This window comes from Stenella coeruleoalba (genome assembly GCF_951394435.1).
Source record: "Stenella coeruleoalba genome assembly, chromosome: 9".
NCBI classification, from domain to species: Eukaryota; Metazoa; Chordata; class Mammalia; order Artiodactyla; family Delphinidae; genus Stenella; species Stenella coeruleoalba.
In genome coordinates this window covers 11,244,738-11,267,252 of record NC_137155.1, presented here as the reverse complement: position 1 = coordinate 11,267,252, position 22,515 = coordinate 11,244,738, and the positions used below count along the sequence as shown (strand labels likewise).

The window sequence follows — 22,515 nt, the reverse complement described above, 5'->3', positions numbered from 1 at the left end:
AGGAGCAGCCAGTTTCTTAAATGTCACAGGGTTAAGAATGACTCTACCATGGATTTGTAACTGGTAGACACCCGGAGAGCCTGAGATAGTCAACGTGCAGGGGAAAGAAATCCTCTATCCGGGAGACTAGACCATCGCTGACCTGTAACGTACACGCTGGGCTTGTTTTGTTTGTTAGCCAATATTATTTTTCTTGCCTAACAAGTTTGATGCTTATTAAAACATTACCTCTGGGCAATGCATCTTGGGGTGTTTCGGATAAACATTTGGGGGCACCCAGAATCATCTTCAAATGAAAATGCAAGGATTTCTTGCCTTGACTCCCTGGGGACATGGCTACAGACCCTTATCTTGGTGGTCAGTGAAGCCAGCCTGGCTCCTTTCCTCTGCCCCCCAAGCCCTGGCCGGCCTCCATCCCCTCGCCTCCGCGGGGGAGGAGGAGAAGTGAGGTAGCTAGCTGCTCATCGCCGTCCAAACAGCAACGGAATTCCTTGGACTGGCTGTTCAGTACTCCTCTGCCAGCTGGCTGCCTCTCTTTCCTCTGGGAACTCAATGAATCACACCTCTGCAGTGCATTTGGCCCTTGCAAGCCCTGAGGGCTGCGGGCCTGCGCCTGCCAAATGGGAGGAGCCAGGGCCCAACTGCTGAGCACGGATCACATGGGCCGAGACTGAACACGGGAGGATTCCCAGCTGCGGGGGAAGATCTCTGATCTGGAGGCCCGCGGGGCTGCTCCAGGGGCAAGCTGACCCTTTCCCGTCTCCTTAGGGGTCCTTGTAGGAGTGCAGGGGCTCCAAGGCAGGCCCAGCAAAGAAGGAGAAGTCTGTGGGGTTCTCTCCTGCCTCCCTCCCCCTGGCCTCAGAGAAGATAAAGTTTCCTAAGCCCTCCAGCTGGTAGTCAGGGAAATTAGTAGACACCAGGGATGCACTGGGTCAAAAATACGACCAAACACATCTCTGGGGGCTTTTAGTTCAATGGTTCAGGCACAGAGAACCCGTGATATCCCTTTACCACTGGCATCAGAAGCCCTCATGCCAACTCCAGAGCTTTTTTCAAAGCAGGGACAGGCTAGGGGTTTAGCTGCTTCTAATTGGGGTGGCTGGGGAATCTTTCTTCAGCTAGAGCTTGACCAAGAAGTCCGATCAGACAGAAGCATCTCGGGAAGAGAGCACAGCCAATCCCCCCGCTTCCCTGCCCTGGCCCGGCAGTGGCTGTGGACCCGGCAGCCGCGGGCCTCTCTCCCGAGGGGCCGGCGCTGGGGCGAGGCTGGCCGGCTCTCCGGGTCTGCCAGTACTTCTTCCAGCTTGCTTGGCCAGCTTTCAGGCCACCTCACACGTACTCACGGAGCCCGGGCCTGGGAAATCTCCAGCAAAAGGGAAATTAGAAGCAAGAAGGAGGTGTGAGCTGAGCCCTGCAGAGCTGCCGTGGCAGGTGGGAAGCAGAGATAAGAGTGGGGAAGCACGCCTGTTACTTTGTTAAAATAGTCTCCTAATATGAAAATGTAAAAAAAAGAACAACCAAACCCTCTATGCACTCTTAACTGGAAATACCACATAAAGTTTCTTGTTCACTTGGTGACGAGCCAGTGGTGGAGAGCTCTGCTGGTCCCTGTTCTCCCTAGCACTCCAGCTCCCTTGGGCTTGCTCTGCCTTTGCAGGGCTGGGCTGGACCCCACCTCCTGGGGAATGGGAGGAAAATGGTGAGGGGCCCTCGCTTGCCCGCTCTCCTGTCTCCCTAAGGCACAGCAGCTCTGGGCTCTTCCTGTCTGAGTCCAAGGGCATTACCTCCACTCCCCCTCCCTTCCACATGCCACCCACCATCACCGCCAAAAGGTATTTAAGTTATTTTCCCCCCAAAGATCACAATCATCTCCCACCTGAGTCTTGTCCCCCGGTCAGTTGGATCTGGATCCTGTAGGCACGGAGCAGGCGGTGTGAACGGGTGAGCCTCACACGACTTCATGCTGTTCCCTCCTACCTTCCACTCCCTTCTTTACTGTCTACTCATTCTGAAGGCCCAGTTCAAGGTCACTGGTCTTCCTGACACGTGCCAGACCATCCTGTGTCTTCACAGGTCTAAGTCACGGTTGAATTCCCTCAGCCTCGAGGTACCCATACCTCGCTTCTGTCTAAACCTGCCTGCATCCTTCAGTCCTTCCCTCATTTCCCTGGAGAAGCCTCCATTCCGCGGTCCAGGTAGTTCCAATGATGCTTGCTTTGTTCACCGCGACGTCAAGCACCCCCTCTCCTCTGCCTCTTTCCTATTGGATGATTAACACGGTCAAGCCTTTTGCATGAAAGAAGGAAGGAAGGGAGGGAAGAAAGAAAGAAGGGAAAAAGGAAAAATGGAAGAAAGGAAGGGGAACAACTACAAGAAAAATCCAACTTTCCACCTCTCCAGTCTCTTTCCCTTGGAGTTAATGTATTTCATACTCTCCGAGGTGCCCATGACACCACTGCAATTGTAATCTGTCTCTTAGAGGATAGGAAGCATGATGTCACAGCTTAATTGCATGCTTGCTTTTTTATCAGTACGCGGGCCTCTCACTGCTGTGGCCTCTCCTGTTGCAGAGCACAGGCTCCGGATGCGCAGGCTCAGTGGCCATGGCTTACGGGCCCAGCCGCTCCGCGGCATGTGGGATCTTCCCGGACCGGGGCACGAACCCGTGTCCCCTGCATCGGCAGGCGGACTCTCATCCACTGCGCCACCAGGGAAGCCCCTCAGTCTCCCCCTTGTTCAATCCCTGTGCCTGTTAATGGTGCTCTTACCCTTTGCTTCATCTCTCTCCTGTATACCACAGGCTCCCAAGTCTGGGTTGGTACTTAAATCTCTCTTCCGGGCACCTGCCTACAGTATGTGTCTCCTTGTATTTTCACTCCTTAAGCCAGAACTTCTCAATCTGGAATTATTTTCTCTCCAAGGGACATGTAGCTATGTCCAGAGACATTTTTGGATGTTACAACTTGGGGGTAGTGCGTACTGGCTAGGGATGCCACTAAACGTCCTACAGTACATGGGACAGTCCCCCACCACAAAGAATCCTCTGGCCCCAAATGTCAACAATCCCGAGGTTGAGAAGCCCGGCCATATGCACCTCAGATGGATAACGCCCCAAACGGAACCTGCCCTTGAGTGTCTTCTTGTTATGGCACGCCGTTGTATTCTGTGGTTACATGTCTGTCCCTCCCACTGCGACACAAGCCTACGGATCCGCTGCTTTATTCATCTTCCCGTCTCCAGTCCCTAGCAGGGAATCTGAATGGGATAGTAGACATCAAGGCAGCGCTGCTGAACGAATGGAATGTGTAACTCTTGTCTGTCTAATATCCCCAGATAAACTGTAAGTTCTCTGAAGGCGGAGACCATCATAACCTACCGCTGGGCATTGAGGAAGGTTGGAAGCTCTAAGGGAGGGAGTGGAAGATTCAGGGAAGGGTGAGAAAATTTGGAGAACCTAAGATTCCATGCCTCTGCTGGGTGAGTATGGGCCACAAACCATATGGAAAGAAAGAAAAAAAAAGCCTAAAACCAGATTCTATTCTAGATTCTATGACTATTCCTAAAAATAGTAAAGAGTTTGAATAACTAGGTAGAGAAGGCATAAACCAGGTTTATGCTGGTAAACTGAAATTTTAAGAAAGCTAACATTAAAGGAGAGATTAGCTCAGGTTGTATTTGGAATAGTGATTATACCATAAAGTAAAACCTGTGAAAATTAATGAAAGGGAAACCTCAAAGAAAACTGGAGTACAGAATACTACCGCTCCTTGTCAATTACCCCAAACAGGAAGATGTCAATTACAGACCCCCATAGGAAGAGACAACCTTGTACTCCCAAACAGGAAGTACAACAACTTTACTGCTCCAGTAGGAAGAAGGAAGATTTTCTTCCCGACCATGAACAAATGCAGCTCAGGCAACAAGGGGCCGTCATCATCCCAATGCTCACTTTCCTCCAGTGAACTTTCATTTTTCTCTCGTTAATGACTTTCTTGTCCCACTCTCTTTTCCATAAAAGCCTTCCATTTTGCGCAAACCTAGGCGTCTCTCTCTGCCTCCTAGAGGATATGGTGCTCCACTCATGAGCAGTTTAATAGAGCCAATTAGATCTTCAGATTTACTCAGTTGAATTTTTTTTTTTTTAACAAACCAAAGGGGGAAAACTGCCAAGAAAATAAAGAGAAAGCCATGGAGGAAAAAAAGGGATGAATAAGATGTTTTGGCACTTGGTTAAAATTTTCCATCTTAATACCGGAATTCTCCTGTCATATTCTTTTCTGGGTAACACATAACATCTTGGAACCAAAATTACTTAATATAAATCTTTATGAAATACCAAATGGATTGCAGCTTTGCCATTTTACCTGACTCTGCCTCCTTCACATCTCCTTTACAGGAGGCATCTTTTAAACAAAGCTGTGAGTCGTACCTGCGGTCTGCTCACATGAACTTACAGGAGTCTGTCATACGCCTCATTCCCAGGAGTGTCCCATTTCATACTTTTTCCTTCTATTAGCCTCATTTGTCTTATTTATTTTAACTTGCTACCTCGTATGCGTCTTTGTAAGCTGACAATTTATACCTAAGACAGGGCATAAGTTCCTATTTTTTTCTGAACGCATTTGGACACCTTATGGGAAGGATCTAGTTATGAAAGCAAAGAATTTTGGATTTATGGGAGGAAATTCTCCTTCGTGAATGAGAAAAGCATGAAACATCCCTATGACTGGACGATCTCTGCTATAGGACAAGGAGAGAAACATTCACCACCCACGGGACAGGAGGTTCCCTGAGACAGTGCTACTGCACCTGTGCGTGTGTGTGCACCTGTGTGTGAGGGCTGCACCCATCTCTGTAGCCCTGTGATAGTGACAACCAGGACCGCCTGTCCTTCTCAGAAACAACCAATGCCTTCAGCTGGTGGCTCAAAAGACACCTGATACTACTCAGGAAGAGGAAGGGAACTCTTTTGGAGTCTTTTATAGTGATCTGGAGAAAACTATCGCAAGCTGACAAGAAAAGACAAATGAGAGAAATAGCTTATGTTTCTGTCTGATGTCAGTTATTAAAAACCACATAAAGGTAGGCTTCTACCATGTCAGATTTTCTCTTGACATGTGGTAGGGTATCTCTGAAATGAGAGGATAATATATAAAAGAGGGACAAGTTTTTAGACATTAAACCTATTCATGTCTTTCCTCCTAGAGTTTGGCAGAGAGAAAATTAAGAAAATCAGTCCAGGTTACAACTGGTGTGCCTCCCAGGTCCCCTGTCCTCACACCCTAGCAGGGTGTACTGCCCCATTCTCCATCTTTGGGATGAGGAATCTGGGTCTCAGAGCAAAAGTTCCCTCTGCGTGTGTGTGTGTGTGTGTGTGTGTGTGTGTGTGTGTGTGTGTGTGTGTCGGGGGTCAGGGGGCCTGGGTCTAAACAGGTTCTGGATTTTTCCAAAGAAAGCCCTTTTCCCATTCAACTGTGAATTAAATAAACCACCTACAAGAAATTTCAGTACAAAGAGTTTTTTATTGACATTGTAAGAAACATTGTTCTTTCTCTTTGTTATAAAAAGACTAAGTGGTTCTGAAAGCAAAAGTAGAGTCCATCTGTGGCGGGGCTGCAGCCCCGGGCTAGAGGTGGGCGCGGGTGGGCATTGCACGGGCTGCAGGCTAATCCGAGGAAGGCCCGGGGCCGGCCACGTCCAAACACTATGCCTACAATACTTAAATGTATTTACACGTGTTTCTTTTAAAAAAAGGATTACACATTTTATTTTTTAAAAAATCTAAAAAAGGTGAAAACAATGAACTCGTATTTTATCTTACACGTTTGCAGGATACACAACAGTAACTTGTCAGAAGAGGACATCCTCCTATCAGTTCAAAACAACATGGGAAGCCAGGTTACAAGACAGCTCAGACTCTGCTACAATCGTGTGCTCTTGTCTGGGGAGCACGCAGCCTCGAGCCCTGACTGGGCAACACCAAGTGGTCCCTCGCTTCGACGACATTAACATAAAATAAGGCACATACATCGCAAGAATCGAAACTCTGCAGCTCAAGAGGGTGAGCCAGTGAGTGAGGAGCAGGGACAGTCTGATTAGTTCTTTAGAAAACAAAATGGATTCGACATGCTTAACGTGGATGCCAAACGGCGGTACCGTGTATGAGCCTGCATTAAAAAGTAGCCAGGGCCCTAGAGAGTTGGCGTTATCTCCCTAAATGCAAGGGACAGGGAAGTGGAGAGAAGACTGGAGGCTGGGGATGGGTTCCATCACAGGAGATGCCAAGTCTACAGAGATCCATGTCCAGACGGGACACTTGTAAGTGGCCCCAGATCTTCCTTACACTATCACAACAGATTGAAAACATACACTTGCCTCTTCCACCTCTCCTTTCCTCCATCTTTCTGAGATTTCCATACTGAGAGAAGCCAAATACTGAGCTGAAGCATGAGTGTCTCCTGCAAATCTGAAGGCGGGAGCAAAGAAAACAAAGTATGAAAAGAAAAAGATAGGGGGTAACCCGGAGAATCACCAGAAACCAAAGGAAAAACAGAGGCACGAGGTGACAACCGTGCTCATCCCAGGCTCCATCCATCCTTCCATGTAGTGGCAAAGGTGACGTGGGAAATTATAGCAATTGATAAATGCAGGACACATCTAGGAATGCTAGTGGGGAAAGGATTCAGATGGAGGAGAAGGAAGACAGGGATTGGATTAAGCCACAGGGGCGTGCGAGCTCAGACCAGGACCTGGAGATTTTGAGTTCGTGGCAAAAACAAGATTCATGGAATGGATTACTGATTTTGTAACCAGATCATGACCTGTTTGAAGAACACAGAAAATGCCTTGATCTTTCCATTGAAAAGTGGTAGAGACTCAACTCTCCTCGCTCAGATCACTACTTGTCTTTTGATTTTAGACTCTGTTCTGAAGTGGATGTTTCCTTTGATTTAAATGTAGGTGTTGCACGGGGAAGGGGGTGGGGATGGTCGGAGAACCTCAGCATCTCTCTGCTTTCATTTACTTGAAAGCAAACCGACTGTCTTAGCCAAAGTCCCAAAGGGCAATTTTACTTCCACACTGAGATTCTTGGTCCAAATGAGAGAACGTAAACATGAGAAAAATGGACTGCTCCTAGTATTCTTTCTATTTAATACTTTTATTTGATTTTGTCTAATACTCATTTAAATGGCAGGAATAAAGGGAAAAAGCCACATAATGGACTCATGAATCACTTTGGAAAAACCCAACTCCAGGGTCAAGGGGACAGAATACAGCAGGTAGCCTGAGGTGTCGATGTTTTATTTTCATAGCTTACGTAGTTTTAAAAGTAAAATGCTGGATAATCCACATACTCTGTGCACACCTAGTATGTCTTTTATGTGTAGCAACTGCACCTGCGGAGTAGCTGCACTTTTTAAATCTTTAAATGTTTTAATCCAAAAAAGTCCAGATTAAGTCCACATGAAGGACAAACCGCATACAACACTTAACTTCTTAAATGGATGCATCACTTCATAGATAGGGTGCAAAAGAAAGGTATCCACACAGCTACAATACTTCTTCCCCAGTGCTTTTAAATACTAAAAATATTTGAAGCGATTTATTCCAAATATCTTTGTCTGTGAGCTTTTTTCTTTTACAACCAAGTTTTATAAATCCCCTAAAATAGGGCACTTAGAATAGAAATACTCCTTCACGATAGTGGAATTAACATATGTTAATGACATAGCCAGTTGTGGGGTCAAGTACCTATATACTCAGAACTAGATATCATCAATTCTCAGTTATCTATGAAAATGGGGCAAGAGATGGAACTATCAACAAATACGCAAACCCACAAATATTCCCCAAACAAATTCTCCACGGTTGCTTGACTCTCCAGTCCACCTACCTTCTTACCAGAACAGATGAAAGTAACAGCATATGTCTGAGTGTCACCCAGCGCCCTTCCCCGTCTCCCTGGAAGAGCACTGAACATTCATGGACAGAAAGAGAGACAGGAGGCAAGGTCGTACAGACGTACCCACCCCAAGCTCACGTATGGACAGGAAGAATTTTAAACCCCAGTGGTGGGCACACCATGTCATGTGCAGGAGTCCCAAATTTCGACCTGTGTGTATCTGCCTAAAGCATGCTCTGAACCGAACTGTGGGCAAGGAGCGCCTCAAAAACCTGTGACCTCTGATACAGTACACTCACAAGAGATTCCCGAACTCCCTCTCCATGTTCTGATTCTCGTGCCCAGTGTGGGAATTAAAAAACAAAAGAAACAAAACACGAAAACAAACGTTGAACACACGTAAAGGAAAATGGAAAAAAGCTGGAAGTGTAACCCCTTGGTCACAAGCACACCAGTTCCTATTTCCTTGGAGTAACAGAGAAACATGTCAAATCCTTTCATCTGCCCTCTCTCCAGAAAGAAAGAAAGAACATGCACATCACACACTTACACCGGTTTACTAAAAAAAAAAGGAGGGGGGCAGGCTTACAGTTTTTAAAAAAAGAGGGTGTTTCGAGTGTAACAATACTGATTCAAAACTGAAATGGAAGACAGTTTCTCCCTAGAATACTTTAGGGTTTTTCAGAGTCCTTTTCCATAAAAGGAATATACTTGAAACACATCCCAGTTAGGTGAGATGAGATTGCTAAAACATATACAGAACTAAAAAAAACAAAAACGAAACAGCCAAAAAAAAAAAAAAAAAAAGGGTCAATTTAATCTTTTAAACTCCTAAAGTTTCAGGTCTCTTGGCAGTCTTTTTTTTTTTTTTCCCCCTAATGCCTACTGCATAACTGCAAGGAATTTGCTTTCTTCCGCGAGGGAAGTCAGCAGAGAACTCATGTCCCCGATTGCCATGTTGGTGGTGCTCAGAGACAGAGCTGGCAACGGGAGGGCGGCGCGTGGCGTGGTGAGGCGGGACGAGCTATGAGAAAGGTTCTGAATGATACTGGGGCTCAGGGCTCCTGACATCAGGCTGGCGTGGTCCGCGTCATCTATGATAGCATCGAAATCAATCTGCACCCCTTCCAGGTCGTGGCTGTCGAGGCTGTCCACTGTGCTCGTCACCTGGTTAGCACCTGGGGAGAGTAATTCAGAGTTTTCGGCGCTCGCCCCCTGGAGCAGGCAGTTGGCTTCTGACACGGAGAAGGACCCAGTTTTCATGTCTTGCTGACCGAAGCCAATGGTTTGGTCATAGAACTGACCAGAGTAACTCTGCACATTCGAATAGAGCTGATGGGGCTGCCCTGGCATCTCCATCTTGATGCCATTCACCCTGCAGGTCTGACTTGGGTCACTGAGCTGTCCTGGCTGCAGAGCGAGGCCGCCCCTCGGCCCAGCCTGGCGCCGGCTGCCCCCGTAGCTGGCACACGGCTGGTAGCCCCTGACGGCTGCCAGGCTCGACGGCTGGATGCCGGTGCTGGGAGGCCCTGGCAGGCCGCTTTCTGGCCCTTGATAGACGTGGATATGTGAGGTAGCGCTACCGTGCCCCAGCATGTGCTGCCCGGGGCGGCCTGCCCCCTGGGGGTGCATGCCGTCACTGAGGAGCTGATGCGCCAGGTACCCCTGTCCCACCGGGTCTGGGCTGGGCATGCCGTTCACCGTGCTGCCAGCTGACTCGTTCGGTGCCGACAGGCCAAAATCCGGCTGGCTCCCGCTCCCTTGCACGGGGATGCTTTTCAGCTTTGCTGCCTGCATCCCGGCACCGCAGGCCCCGTCGAGCAAGCCGGGCTGCCGGGCCAGGCAGTTCCCATACTGCTGGGCCTTATAGGGCTGTTCGTGGAAGGCGTTCCCGTTGGTGCCCGCAGCTCCGCCGCCGCCGCCGCCGTGGCTCACCAAGTGCTCCGGGCCCCCGAAGGAGCCGCCGTGCTCCCCGGGGGTCGGATACCCCCCAGTCGGGCCAGCCCCGCTCCTCAAGGGATTCTGTGGGTGGACGCCCACGTGGCTGTACAACCCGAAGGCGCGGGCGTGCTGCGCTGTGGACCGCTGGCCGCATTTCAGCTTGGAGGAGGACAGGTCGGCGCTGCCTGAGCTGACTTCGTTCCACTGAATGGGCAGGTCGGATTTACCGGCATCAGTGCAGGGCGGCTCCAGCCCGCGATACTGCTGGCTGGCGTGGCTGCCGGGCAGCCCAAGGGGGTCAAAGTCGCCGGGCCCGCTCCCCAAGCCGGGCCCGTGGGGGACTTTGCTGTCATCAGAGACGGTGCCCGGGAAGTGCTGCCCATACCCGACTGGGTTCTGGGAATTTAAATACTGCACCACGTCGTCGGGCAGGAGATCCTCATCGTTCAGGCCCACATCGGCGTCCATGGCCAGGGACTCCAAGGTGACGTTCTCAGAAATGCTCGGGGGACAGGGAGACGCGTGGAAGTGTCGGGACTGGCCCCCGTCTGGCCGCGTGTAGTTCTGAAGCACTAGATTACGCTTCTCCAGGGATGGAGGCAACACCGGAGGGTTGAAGCTGTTAAGGCTGTTGAACCGCTGCACCCGGGGCAGGGAGAGGCTCTCGGACGCCGTCCGCACCGGGTCGCTGGCTCTTCTCACGCTATTGCCCAGCGCATCCTGGGGCAGCAGCGGGCGCCGGCCGTACCCGTGCGCGCCACCATCGCTGCATCTCCGGGGAGGATGTACGGGAGGCAGGGTCCCCGCGGGCTCCCTGCCATCGCCCAGCAGGGCCATCCGGGTCTTGAGACTCATTCTCTCCATGTTGGGCAGCGGGGTGGGCGGCGGACCGCCCGTGGCAGCGGCGTACTTGGCCTTCAGGCGGTACTGCTGGGCGGGCGTGAGGCTGAGCAGGCTGGGCAGGCCGTCGCCCTGGCTGGCCTCGCTGGACCTGCGCGAGGCGTCGGTGGAGATGGGGTCGTAGGAGTCGGCCACGCTCACGTTCTGGGGCCGCCCCTCGGCCTGGGACGCCTCGCTGGACCGGCGGCTGGAGAAGCAGGGCGAGATGCCGGAGGAGCGGCGGCTGCTCAGGTAGGCGGAGCTGATGGTGCTGGCGCTGCTGTCTCTCCGGTTGAGCAGGTTCAGCATGGTGATGTCCACCCCAGAAAGGTCGCTTCTGTTCGGGAGAAGGGGCGGGGGCCCGCCCAGACTGCAGCTGGTACTGGGCTGCGTGCCTGCACAGAAAGCCGGGGAGACAGGGGTTCATTTCAGGATGACTTAACACAGGTGTCGGCGAACAGTGACTCTTTTCGGTTTCTGGGGCCGGGCGGCCTCGGCCAAGGTTACCCATCGCTGCCCTGCAGCACCAAAGGGCCTGGGGACAGTAGTAAAGGGGTGGGTGAGGCTGGGTGCCAATAAAACTTTATTTACAAGAGCAGGTGGGAGCTGTACATGGCCCACGCCTGGTTTAAAGAAAACAGGAACAACTCCCTGGATGAGTTGAGCTCCTTCACTGGTGCAGTGTAAGGGCCAAGTGAAGGGTCCCTGGAAGTATATACAGTGCTCAGGTTATAGGAAGTACCAGGGCAGAAGGCATATATGTAAGCTCAGGGCTTCCCCATGACATCCTATGCGGGTGTAGCGCACCTGAGCAGGTAGGGTGGGGGAGGTTCACCCTTGGGCTATGTTGCAGATTTTGAGTGTGATCTCAGAAACACAAACGGACTGGGGGCCGACGGTGACAAAGAGGGCTTGCCTTTCTCTGAACTAGGCCATCAGTCACAGTGGCTGCTGACTTCCTGGCTGCAGACTATGGAAGCCAGAGACAGGTGCTAACCCGGGATGCCTCTGTGGCTGGGATTTCCTTCCCCTGGTCTGAGAGGTATGATTTCACCATCAGAATACGAGTCATGCACAGTCTTACTTTTCATTTCAGGATTAACCTCTTACTGCCTGCTTTTAAAACATGGACTCTCCAGAAAGGCAACACTAATATTTATGGTTCCAGCATCATTTTAGGGCTGGTGGGGAAACAAGCAAATGCAAAAACCAAGGGCCCGGGTCTGCTTAGTGCTCCGGCTGCCCCTGAGAGAACAGAAAACCCTGCGCAGACACGAGGACTGGCCAGAGCTCACCGTTTCCTATGAGAGGAGAGACCGCAGGGGCTTTGGGGGGTAGAATGGGATGCAGTCGCGGAAGCATTCCATTCACTTGTTTGAGTCTCTCTAGCTTGACGTGCTCCATCCATTTGGTCCCTGCCGGGTTCCTCCGGGCTTGCAAAGCGAGGGCTGTGGTTGCAGTGGAAATGGTCGAGTCCATGATTGGGGTTTCGTCAATGGCACTGAGGTCGCCCATACCACCTCCATCGGTTACAGGAAGCTCGAGCCCACTGTTGGAATAGTTGCTGATGGGGGACTGCTGGCTGCTGCATGAAGACTGACCACCAGGGCTTGGCTGAGATGTCTGTGCGGTCAAGAGGAAAGGAAAGAAAGGTCAGCCGAATGATAAAGGCCAGGGAGCGGAGGACGAGAGATCACGCAGACCAAGTCCTGCGGGATTCTCAGTGGGTGGGATGAGGAGAACTACGTTCCGGTGAGTGGAGGTGGCCTCCCTCAGCCTCAGTGACCGCGCCGCCGGCGGACGTGCAGCGGAGGGGATGGACAGCGGGGGTGCCGGATATGATGTATCAGCCATGGAACCCTGCCCCAAATGCCGGCTCTGCATCACACTTCCTTGTTGGTTCCCACCCCACCTCCATGACTTTATCCTTTGGGCAAATTACTTAGCCACTCTAAACGTCAGTTTGCTTATCCAGAAAATGGGGACAACTTATTTATCCTAGGGATTGTTGTGGGAAAGAGGTGTAAAGCCCTGAAAACACACAAAGTTCAAAAAGACCTGGATGACAGTAATTAATTGGCTCGGAGAGCGTTAGCAGTTATTATAATCGCTTTAGTCCTCGGAATATATGTTCCAAGAGCACACGTTAACTCCCCTCCAGCCAGCCCCTCTATACTATTCCAGGCTGTCGTAACCTCTCTACTTTCCTTCTACATTTTCTTGCTTTGTAGAACTCCAAGCAGGGTGTAGGTAAGAGCAGTTGTGAGAGGGAAAACTTCAATCACTTGGCTTCTGCTATAGCCAGAGAGGCTCCGCATTGCACTAGGAGAATTGGGCCCGGTTCCCCTAACCCCAACCAAGTGGACTGGGTAAGCCAGTTCTGCAACTCGATGGGAACTTAATCTGGTCCACTGGTTCTCAGGGAGAGAACGCCCTCCACGGGCCCCTGGCCGTGGGGACTGGAAAGCTCACTGTCTCCACATTTGGGAGCCCTCTATAGAATGGCCTGCATTGAGCAGTCCACACAACCTGGAACTGGCCCATCTAAAATTCCAGTGGTGCCCTGGTGGATAAACATTCTAATCCTTTAGGCAGAGATAAGAAAAGTGATGTTCAGAGAAGTTCAGTGACTGCCCAAAGTCACAAAGCGAACATTGTGATGACCTAGACTCCCAGACCGGCCTCCCTTCCATTCTTCTGTAGCACCCTCTCCGGTGTTACCTAAAAACTAAAGCCTGACAGCAGCCCAAGAGCAGGGACAGATAACTATACACACTCCAGTATAGACGGCTGTGGTCTCTGGTGGAACCACAGCGCTGTCAGCAAGGGGTCTGGACACAGTCATTTTCCGTGGAACGGTTTTTCTGAGAACACAGTACATACACCCAAGCAAATGAACACTTTCTAAGCGAGCACCACATGGTACACTAAGCGTGTCCTGGGCAACCAAGCAGAGAAAAATAAGATACACAAATGTGATCGTGAATGCATGAAGCCTGTCTTACGTTTTTGCTTCTGCAGTGTCCTGAACGGCCAGACCACCTGCTCCTTCGCAGAGAACTTAGATCATCCAGGGCTTTGGATGTCTTTTACGCTTGGATTGTCAAATCAGCATGTGTGTGTGTGGATGTGAATCTGTGTGTATGTACACACGCACGTGCAGGCTCACACTTCCACAGGGCCTGGAAGAAGGCTCACACGCACCTACAATTAGAAAATGCGTAAAGGAGCGCAGACGTTTCAATATAGATTAAATTGCCCACAAGTGTATTCAGATCTTGCTCTAAGAAGGTGGTGCACGTCTGGTCCAAGCATAAATTTACACTAGTCAATATGACAATTAAATAGTCTTTGAGAACATCTGCTTGGTCGGCCCCAGTGTGATTTATTATGAAAACCTAGACAAATAGAATGATGGATTTCAACATCTAACTCCACATTTCCACATGCTGAATGTTCAAAACACATCACTTCTATGTTGGAAACATATCTGAGTAACGTCCACTACTAAAAATATCACAAAGGACAAAGACGAAAGAAAAGTGAAACAAATAAAAGTTAAATGAAAACAAAACAAAGAGAGCAGAGAAGCCAAAATTCCCTCACCTTATTACCCACTGTCCTTAGGAAGTGAGAAGAAGACATTTAGGAGCATTACACAGAAGAGAAGTTGGAATAATAAGAAAAAAAGGAGAAAGAATTTAATTTATAGCATGATGAGCAAATCAAAGACAAGTTTTTGAAGAAAGAATATTAGAAATGTATTTCTGTACCTTAGTAAATGCCTATGAAGATATCTACTTATATTTACATGTGTGTGTACATATTCATAAAATGGTCTCCCGTGGAAATTTGAGCCTCAGTTTCCACACCGGTAATATAAGGGGTCTAGTCTCAGTCTCTGTGAACTCTTTCCAGCCCTTTGTTTCTATGATTTAATTATTTTACAAAATATTTCACATCTTGGAGAACCTCAGATGTCACTGAGCAAAATCACTGTAAATTTTTTTTTTTTTTTTTTTTTTGTGGTACGCGGGCCTCTCACTGTTGCGGCCTCTCCCGTTGCGGAGCACAGGCTCCGGACGCGCAGGCTCAGTGGCCATGGCTCACGGGCCCAGCCGCTCCGCGGCATGTGGGATCTTCCCAGACCGGGGCACGAACCCACGTCCCCTGCATCGGCAGGCGGACTCCCAACCACTGCGCCACCAGGGAAGCCCCACTGTAAATTTTTATTTTTACCAATTTTCTTTTTAAAGAATGGGTGTTTGGAGAAGAGATAAGTTTTCTTTTCTTTTCTTTTTTTTAAAACTTTTTTTGCTATGGATGTACATTAAAAGTACAAGGGATTCTGGGTTCCTAGCATGATGTCCTAAAAACATAAATCATTGTCTTTCAATGACATAATCTAGGAGACCACAAATTCACTTTCCTTGTTTCATTAAACACTTGAGGATAAACGGTTGAATCTTTTGCACAATTATTATATAGGTGGACTTTATTTTAGGAAATTGATAAATGCTCCCCCCCAAAAAAAGTACATAAAACACAGTTTACAAATTGATTAATTCAAAAGTATAGTGATCAGTCATAACACCTATATAAACTTCTTACTAAGGTGTTTTTTTAAAAGCAAAGTAGGGCTACCCACTGGGAAATAATGATACATCTGGATAGATTATTTGCATGATTTGGGGCTAGACTTAGTGTCACCTTCTAAGACTCGTAAGAGTTTAAAGACAAACTCAGTAAGTCATTAAATTCCACTCTATCGATTCTGAAGTTTTATGTGCATTAATTCCCGCCCAGACATACCGCTACATGGTGACATAACTTCGGAATTCATAGGATGTCCATACAATTCTTGGACTTTTCTAATTTTAAGCAAATGCTTCTTTGAACTGAGTAGAAATCTGCCTGTCTGGTCATTTCCATGCATCTGGAAGTCTAAGCCTGTGACTTCTACCTAGTACGTTTCTTCCACATCCCGAGATTGACAGACTAGAACCCAAAGCGCAGAGCTGACCGCATTATACATATGCCAAATACAAATGTACTAAATCTCCTCTGATCGCTACTCTCTTCATTTTTCTCGTTGTCTTTGGAAAAATTTTAGATAGTTCATTCTGGCCCAGGCATAAGGCAAAATCACCAAGTAAAGTTTGAAAGGAGCTGCAACAGTAGCTTAATCCACGTCTCCTATTTGTCATCCAACCATATGATTTTTGCTGATGACATCTTTCAAATCCCTCCCTTGCTTTCCACCTCTCCTCAGTTCAGGCACCACTGCAGATATGGTCTCGAAGTCTATCAACCAGTCTCTAGATTGGCACTGGGGTTGTCTTTTCTAACAACTTAGAAAACCTAAAAAAATCCCTTTATATCCTCCCCCACTTTTTCCTCTAGCACATTCCCCCGGGGCCCCAAGGCTGGGGCCTGGCTGCTCCCGGTCTTGCTCTCCAGCATGCGGTCCTTCGCCTCTCTGAGCACTGAACCTGGCGGCCACCTGCCCCCTGCCTTCCCGTCGTGTCCTCGAGTGCACTAGCTCCGAACTCTGTGACCCGGACTTGTCTTAAAGCCCCATCACACTGAGTTGCGTCTGTTTCTTGGTCTCCCTATCCCACTGGACTACAGACCCATAAAGAATAGGGGCCGTGGCTTATTTATCTTGGGGTCACCAGGGCAAAAAAGTCAGGAAATATGTTTACAGAAGGACTGAACGGAGGATTCTCTGCATTAGAGACCTGCTGAAAAGGTGCACTGTGGTGTCTGTCGACCCGCCGCAAGGTGGGATGCTTCCAGATGGATTTCAAAAACCAGTTAGGAAACCCTGGAACTCTTTTCTGAGCTGAGCTCTGCCGTGCAGATCAACCTGGGGTAGGCCATCCGGCTCAGGGAGCTCTGACCTCCGGAAATCAAACAGTGGGATGCAGTGAGAACGGGGCAGTGAAGTCCGCCCCTCACACCCCTGCCCTCAGCGCCCTACCTGGTCCCTTTAAACGCCTGGGAGAACTTTGGGGAAAACCGGAAGGAAAGCGAATGACATACCATGGGCTTCTCCGCCTTGACCGTTTTCACTTGGAGGCATTCTTCCCGCTTTGAGGTAGTGTTGCTGAGGTCCTTTTGCTCCCCGAGGGCTCCCTGAGTCTGCCGGCCGGGTGACCTAGACTGTGAGTGGCCGCCGGAATCTCGTGGCGCCGGGGGCCTGGGATGCACGTCCCCACGCTGCTTCTTGGTGACGTGAGCCTCTGGGCCGTGCACGGTCTTCACGTGTTTCCGGAGGGAGCTGGGGTCTGTGTAGCGCTTGGTGCAGCCGGGGATTTTGCACACGTACGGTTTCTGCCAAATGCCCCCAGGATGAAAGAAGAGGTTGTTATCAAAGCGATTATTCCCCCGCCCGACGGTCTTTTGTGGCTACTCGTTATATTTTTAATTCTTTCAAAGCACGCTCACAAGGCTGTGAGGTGTTCGAAACCCTCTAAGTGGTGCAAAGGTTTAATAAACCTTTAAGAATCCAGCTTGAATACATTATTATTTTAGAGAGTGCTCAGGGTGCGTGGAGAACGTGTAAATTGCGCTTATGTTCTTGGAAGCATTTATCCTGTGAGTAGGAAGAAGTATCGTGGTGTCACGTGGTGCTCAAGGGATAATTTGATGATGAGGATGGTGGTGATGATACTGCTGATGATAACAGAAGAAGGCTAAAAGACACCCATCCTTTAATGAGAAGAACGCTTTGGGGAGAGCTGGTGTGAAGACCTTTCTTACAAATGTCCTGGTTCTCAGACCTAGTATCACTCTACCTCCTTTGAAAATGAGCTCTTTACACATTGACACAGTAAAAAAAAAAAAAAAAAATTGCCTGCAGCCTCTCCCGGGTTAGATATCACTAAAATACTTTCCTTTGGGTTGTATTACAACTGCGGGGGTTGTTCAGGGCTCAGAATATCCAGGACCTTTCTCATCTTCGAAGTCGTAAGCCCTGTCCGAGTGTCCACGAATGCTTACTTGTAAACCGATGAGGGCGGATGGATGTCGTCCTGGAGACGAGGATTCCTGCATGAGGCTCTGCTCGCGAGTACTAAGATCTAGAAATTAGGTACTTTTCTTTTCTACGTGGGCCAGTGATAAGCCTACAGATACAGTCATAAAAAATTATATGGACCCTTATAGCTGAGTATTTACTCGCATCACAGAACTCATGGCATTGTATTCATGACCAACGTCAGAACTGTGATTTCGTTTACTTCCCTTGAAATCTAATATATTCAAGGATACTTATATGAGTCTATATTTACCTCTGTGTATACCAGAATATGTGCTATTAGGTAAACAATAGTCATAAAAGTCATGCTTAATATAATGCATCCATTACAGTTATATTAAAAAGATTCCCTGTCTTATAGAATGATGCTTTTTCCCTAAAAGCCCAAGAACAGACTGAGAGCTACCTAAAATGATGAAATGTCCTAAAGGAGTGAAATAAAGATTCCAGAAATTATCTTGAGAGACCTCACCTCCAAATCTGCGATTCTTTTGGGTAGAATTGATTCCCATTAACCACAAATTACTTCTACTCAGGAGCCTGTGTGATTTGCAGCATATATATATAATGAAATGAGCACATCAAATTCTATGCATTAGGGACAGAAGAATGGCTCTGATGATTAGTGCTATTACCGTATAGCATCTGACCTCGGCCCTGTGCTTTGCTCACTCTGCTGCTGTGACAGACAGACAGGAATGCATGGGGTAGGGAGAGGGAACACAAAGCCAGGCCAGTGTTACATGTTTGAAGAGCTACTCTTCCCATAAATATCTGCAGGTACGTATCACGGGTTAGCTTGGAAATGGGAACACAGCTAGAGGTGGAATGAATCTGCTAATGTTCATGAGCTCCTGCATTTCCAGGACCAACAGAACATACAAGTACATGTGTGCCCATGTGCCCTCGCATGTGGACATATATAACAGCCACCTACAAACAAACTCCAAGAACACAGGGTCAGGAAACTTAACTTCACAAGAAAACACATTAACTCAGTTACGTTTCTTGGCCCCCAGATTCTGTTGTGATGAATGACTGAAATGCAATCTAATGGTAGGTAAAGATAAATGTTGTCAGGATTCTGAGTTACCCGTATTTCCTGTCCTGGATACTTAACTTTTGGTACTGTCATTGCCTTCTTGACTCCCTGAACTGAAAGGTATTTTGTGAACGTGGGGATACTTATTCTACTTGACTGTGTAGAATGGATCCAAATAAAATTTTTGGTAAACATTTAATGGCCCCTACTATAGGCAAGACTCTGAGCACAAAGTTTTATAAGACAGGATCAAATCTCAAGGGGTATAAAATATGGTAGGAAAAATAAGACAGCATGAATTATCTACAGTACAAAGTGTGGATGCTAGAGAAGGATGTGGACAGATGTGGACAGATCACCCTTGGGATGATCGTGGGAGGCATCAATTTCGTTTCTGTATCTGGGTATAACGCCCGGATCATGGGGTCAGGGTACGGGCTAAATCAGACCATGTGCACGTGGTGCTTAACCACGATGTGATGTGGGGCACATAATAAGTGCTCAATAAACAGAGATTTGATTAGGAAGAGGCGTCGTAGTTGGGTCCTGAAAGACAAACAAGATGCTGAAGGATAAAAATGAGGGCAAGAGGATGCAAAAAAAAAAAAAAAAAAAAAAAGTAGCCAGAGCAAAGGTCCAGCAGCAGGACCACTTCAGGCATGCAGGCATGGCTGTCTGGAAGGTGCCATTCATGGTCACCATTGTGAGAGGTCAAGGGAATGGTGAAAGGGAAGGCTTGGGTCCAGTGAGAGCAAATACAAGCCTAAGGAGTCTAAACATTTCCTATGGGAAAAACGGAGCCACTGGAACTTTCTGGAGAGGAAGATACAACCGAATCAGAGCTCCAGGAAACTGGCTTCGTCTGTTTTGGGGAGGAACGGGAGCTCCCTGTTCTGGAGTAGGGAGCCCGGTCAGAGGCCACTGCGATGGTTCAGTGACCCTAAATGGGCAGGGCAGCCATGGGGGCGAGAGGGAGGAGACCTAGATTACCCGAATGGGTATCGCTCCCTTCCTGTTCTATTCCACCCTGCTTGCCTCATCTAGAATAGCAAAGTGCTCGGCAGATAACTAGCTATCAATATTTGTTCAGTGAAAGAACTAAGATACAAATAAAAGAGCAAAGAAATGAAAGAAGACATCTAGATTTGTCTACAATTGCTTGATGATGCAAGTCTGGATTTCCTGGATACACTTAATTTTGGTGTATCTGAAACCGTCCATCATTCATACGCAAGAACGAGGGCTTTCTCTATGTGGAACAGAGAAAAAATGATTTACGTGTTTGTGAATAAAATTATATTTATGTGTTTATGGCCAATGTTAATAATTTATTTTAGGTAAGTTGCTCAACCTTGGTGAAAGATATTGTGGACCAAGGTATGTTTTCATCTCATGATGGATATTAAACTCTCTACAACATTGCACTTTTTACTGCACAGAAGAATTCATGTTTAAATATAATGCACTTAATTAAAGCAAAGAGACATGGGCACACATTTGAAGTCCATAAAAAGATACAAAGCTCTGTCACTATGTTTATATGTAAAGTCCTAACATACCCAGGGCCCAAACTGATCCACAGTAACAGGAGAGAATCTACAGGAATGAATGCCCTCTAAGTTTCCAGTCACAATTGTACTTAAATACATGAAATGTAAACATATTAATTAATTTCTAAGTTAATCAAATCCCCTAAAACATTTTAAATTGAGATTTAATTCACATCCCATACAAATAACCCTTTTAAGCTGCACAATTCAGTGGCATTTAGTACGTTCACAATCTTGTGCAATCGTCCCCGGTATCAAATTCCAAAATATCTTCATTATTCCAAGAAGAAACCCTGCACGTATTGGCAGTCACCCCTATTCCCCCTCGCCCGGCCCCTGGCAACTACCAATCTACTTTCTGTCTCTATGGATCTGCCTCTTCTAGACCCCCTAGAAGTTGGTACAAAACAAGTACAGCGGATTATACCGCAACTATCGCACACTGTAAAGCATTTTTGACGTAAAAGATGGAGATGTGGCATCTCCTCTAAAACATCTGCAAACGCTGGATCAATAATGAGATCCTAGAGGACTCAGGCTTCCTTATTCTACTATGAACCATTGAGAAAGCGTCTGTATAAGTGAGCTCATGTGTGTGAGTTTATGTGTGAGTGTGCTTTTTTTTAGTGTGGCTAATCCTCTTAGAGATGTTTTTGCTCTGTCAGTTAGGTTGAAAAGAAACTTGGTGAGGACCATCTCTGCCGCCTTCAAGCCAATGGCCAGTGAGCTGAATGGTCCACTTTTACCAAATTCCCTCTCCCAGCTCTCCATCTGGAAGATCAAGAATGGGCCTAATCGGCACTTTGTAGGGTCAGATGAGAGTCATGCCAAGGTCAAAATGCTCCTCTCACACAATTTCAAGCAAACTGATGACCTACTTTGTGGGGCAGAACTACATCTCATGGGAACAAATTCTGGGTAGCTAGCCTATTTCTACCACAAACGTGGGGAGCCTTTGTGTTAATCTCTGGTACATTCAAGAGAAGACTTCACAGAGGAGGAAGAATCTAAGCTAGATCTTCAAGGAGAAATTGGAGGTCTGCAGGCAGACGTGCATTAAAATGTAAACAAAATGAATTGGAAATCATTTTCGCTCATTCTTACGCTTCTCTGAAATTTGGGGGGATAAATATCTAAAAATAACAACACAACAGGAACCAACTACGACCATGAAGCCTTACTCAATATATTATCTTAAATAACTGACTAGAAACCATTCTGGGTTTCTAGCTTCCAAGATCCTTTGGAATTTAGGATGTCTGGAAGCCCTATTTAGCCAAGGTGGGTTACTCTGCAAAAGTTTTTTTTGATATAAGCGCCTTTGAAGATACCACCTGGAGAAAGCAAATAAAAGTGGCTGTCTTAGCAGTAAGCTGTTGGCTGTCAACACCTTGCTTCTAAATCTCTCCTTGGTGCTTACAGGGTCGTCCTTTGAACGCATTCCTGTTCTCCCAGGCAGAGCGAGTGGATGGAATTCCAAGTTAAATGCTCCTGCTGTCTGACCAGTAGGTGGCAGTACCGAACAACGTGAAACTCGTTCCCCCTTCACCCTGCACGTCTCTCCCATCCGGGCCCAGGTTTCAGCCCTACCTTTGGGGCCCCAAACCCACTCGTGCTGGGAGTGGCCAGAAGCAAATACAACGGAACAGGCTTGCGTTTCCAAGTACATTCCCCAGAGGATTTTTTATTTCCACCACAAGCTCTGGACCCAACACGTGTCTCCTGGAGGGGCCTTACCTCATTGGAATGTGTCCTGTTCTGGTGCTTGGCGCGATCAGAGGCATTCGAGAAAGCCTTGTTGCAACCTTCGTGCTCACAGACGTACGGTTTCTCTCCAGTGTGAGATCTCAAGTGTGTTTTCAAGTTTTCGAGTCTCGAGTAGGCCTTTGTGCAACCTTCAAACTGAGGAGGAAACAGGTAAATCTGGATGATCCCACACGATGACGGCTGATGTATCCCACTCGCTCCGCGTGGATGAAAGACAGGGACGTTTGGGGGACTTCCCTGGTGGCGCAGTGGTTAAGAGTCCGCCTGCCGATGCAGGGGACATGGGTTCGAGCCCCGGTCCGGGAAGATCCCACATGCCGTGGAGCAACTAAGCCCGTGCGCCACAACGACTGAGCCTGCGCTCTAGAGTCCGCGAGCCACAACTACTGAA

At 48.1% G+C, this 22,515-nt stretch overlaps 1 protein-coding gene across 1 annotated transcript in view; it reads right to left on the bottom strand.

Annotated features, from left to right (window-relative positions):
* Nucleotides 1-8,715: 8,715 nt before the first annotated feature.
* GLI3 (GLI family zinc finger 3) overlaps nucleotides 8,716-22,515 on the bottom strand; it is a 284,837-nt gene continuing 271,037 nt past the window's right edge. The window contains exons 12-15 of the mRNA XM_079931031.1: nucleotides 22,095-22,259; nucleotides 16,769-17,059; nucleotides 12,019-12,346; nucleotides 8,716-11,118 (exon numbers count right to left, since the gene is read on the bottom strand). Coding sequence (XP_079787157.1) covers nucleotides 8,786-11,118; nucleotides 12,019-12,346; nucleotides 16,769-17,059; nucleotides 22,095-22,259 — 3,117 coding nt within the window. The 3' untranslated portion in view covers nucleotides 8,716-8,785. The remainder of the gene's footprint in view (nucleotides 11,119-12,018; nucleotides 12,347-16,768; nucleotides 17,060-22,094; nucleotides 22,260-22,515) is intronic.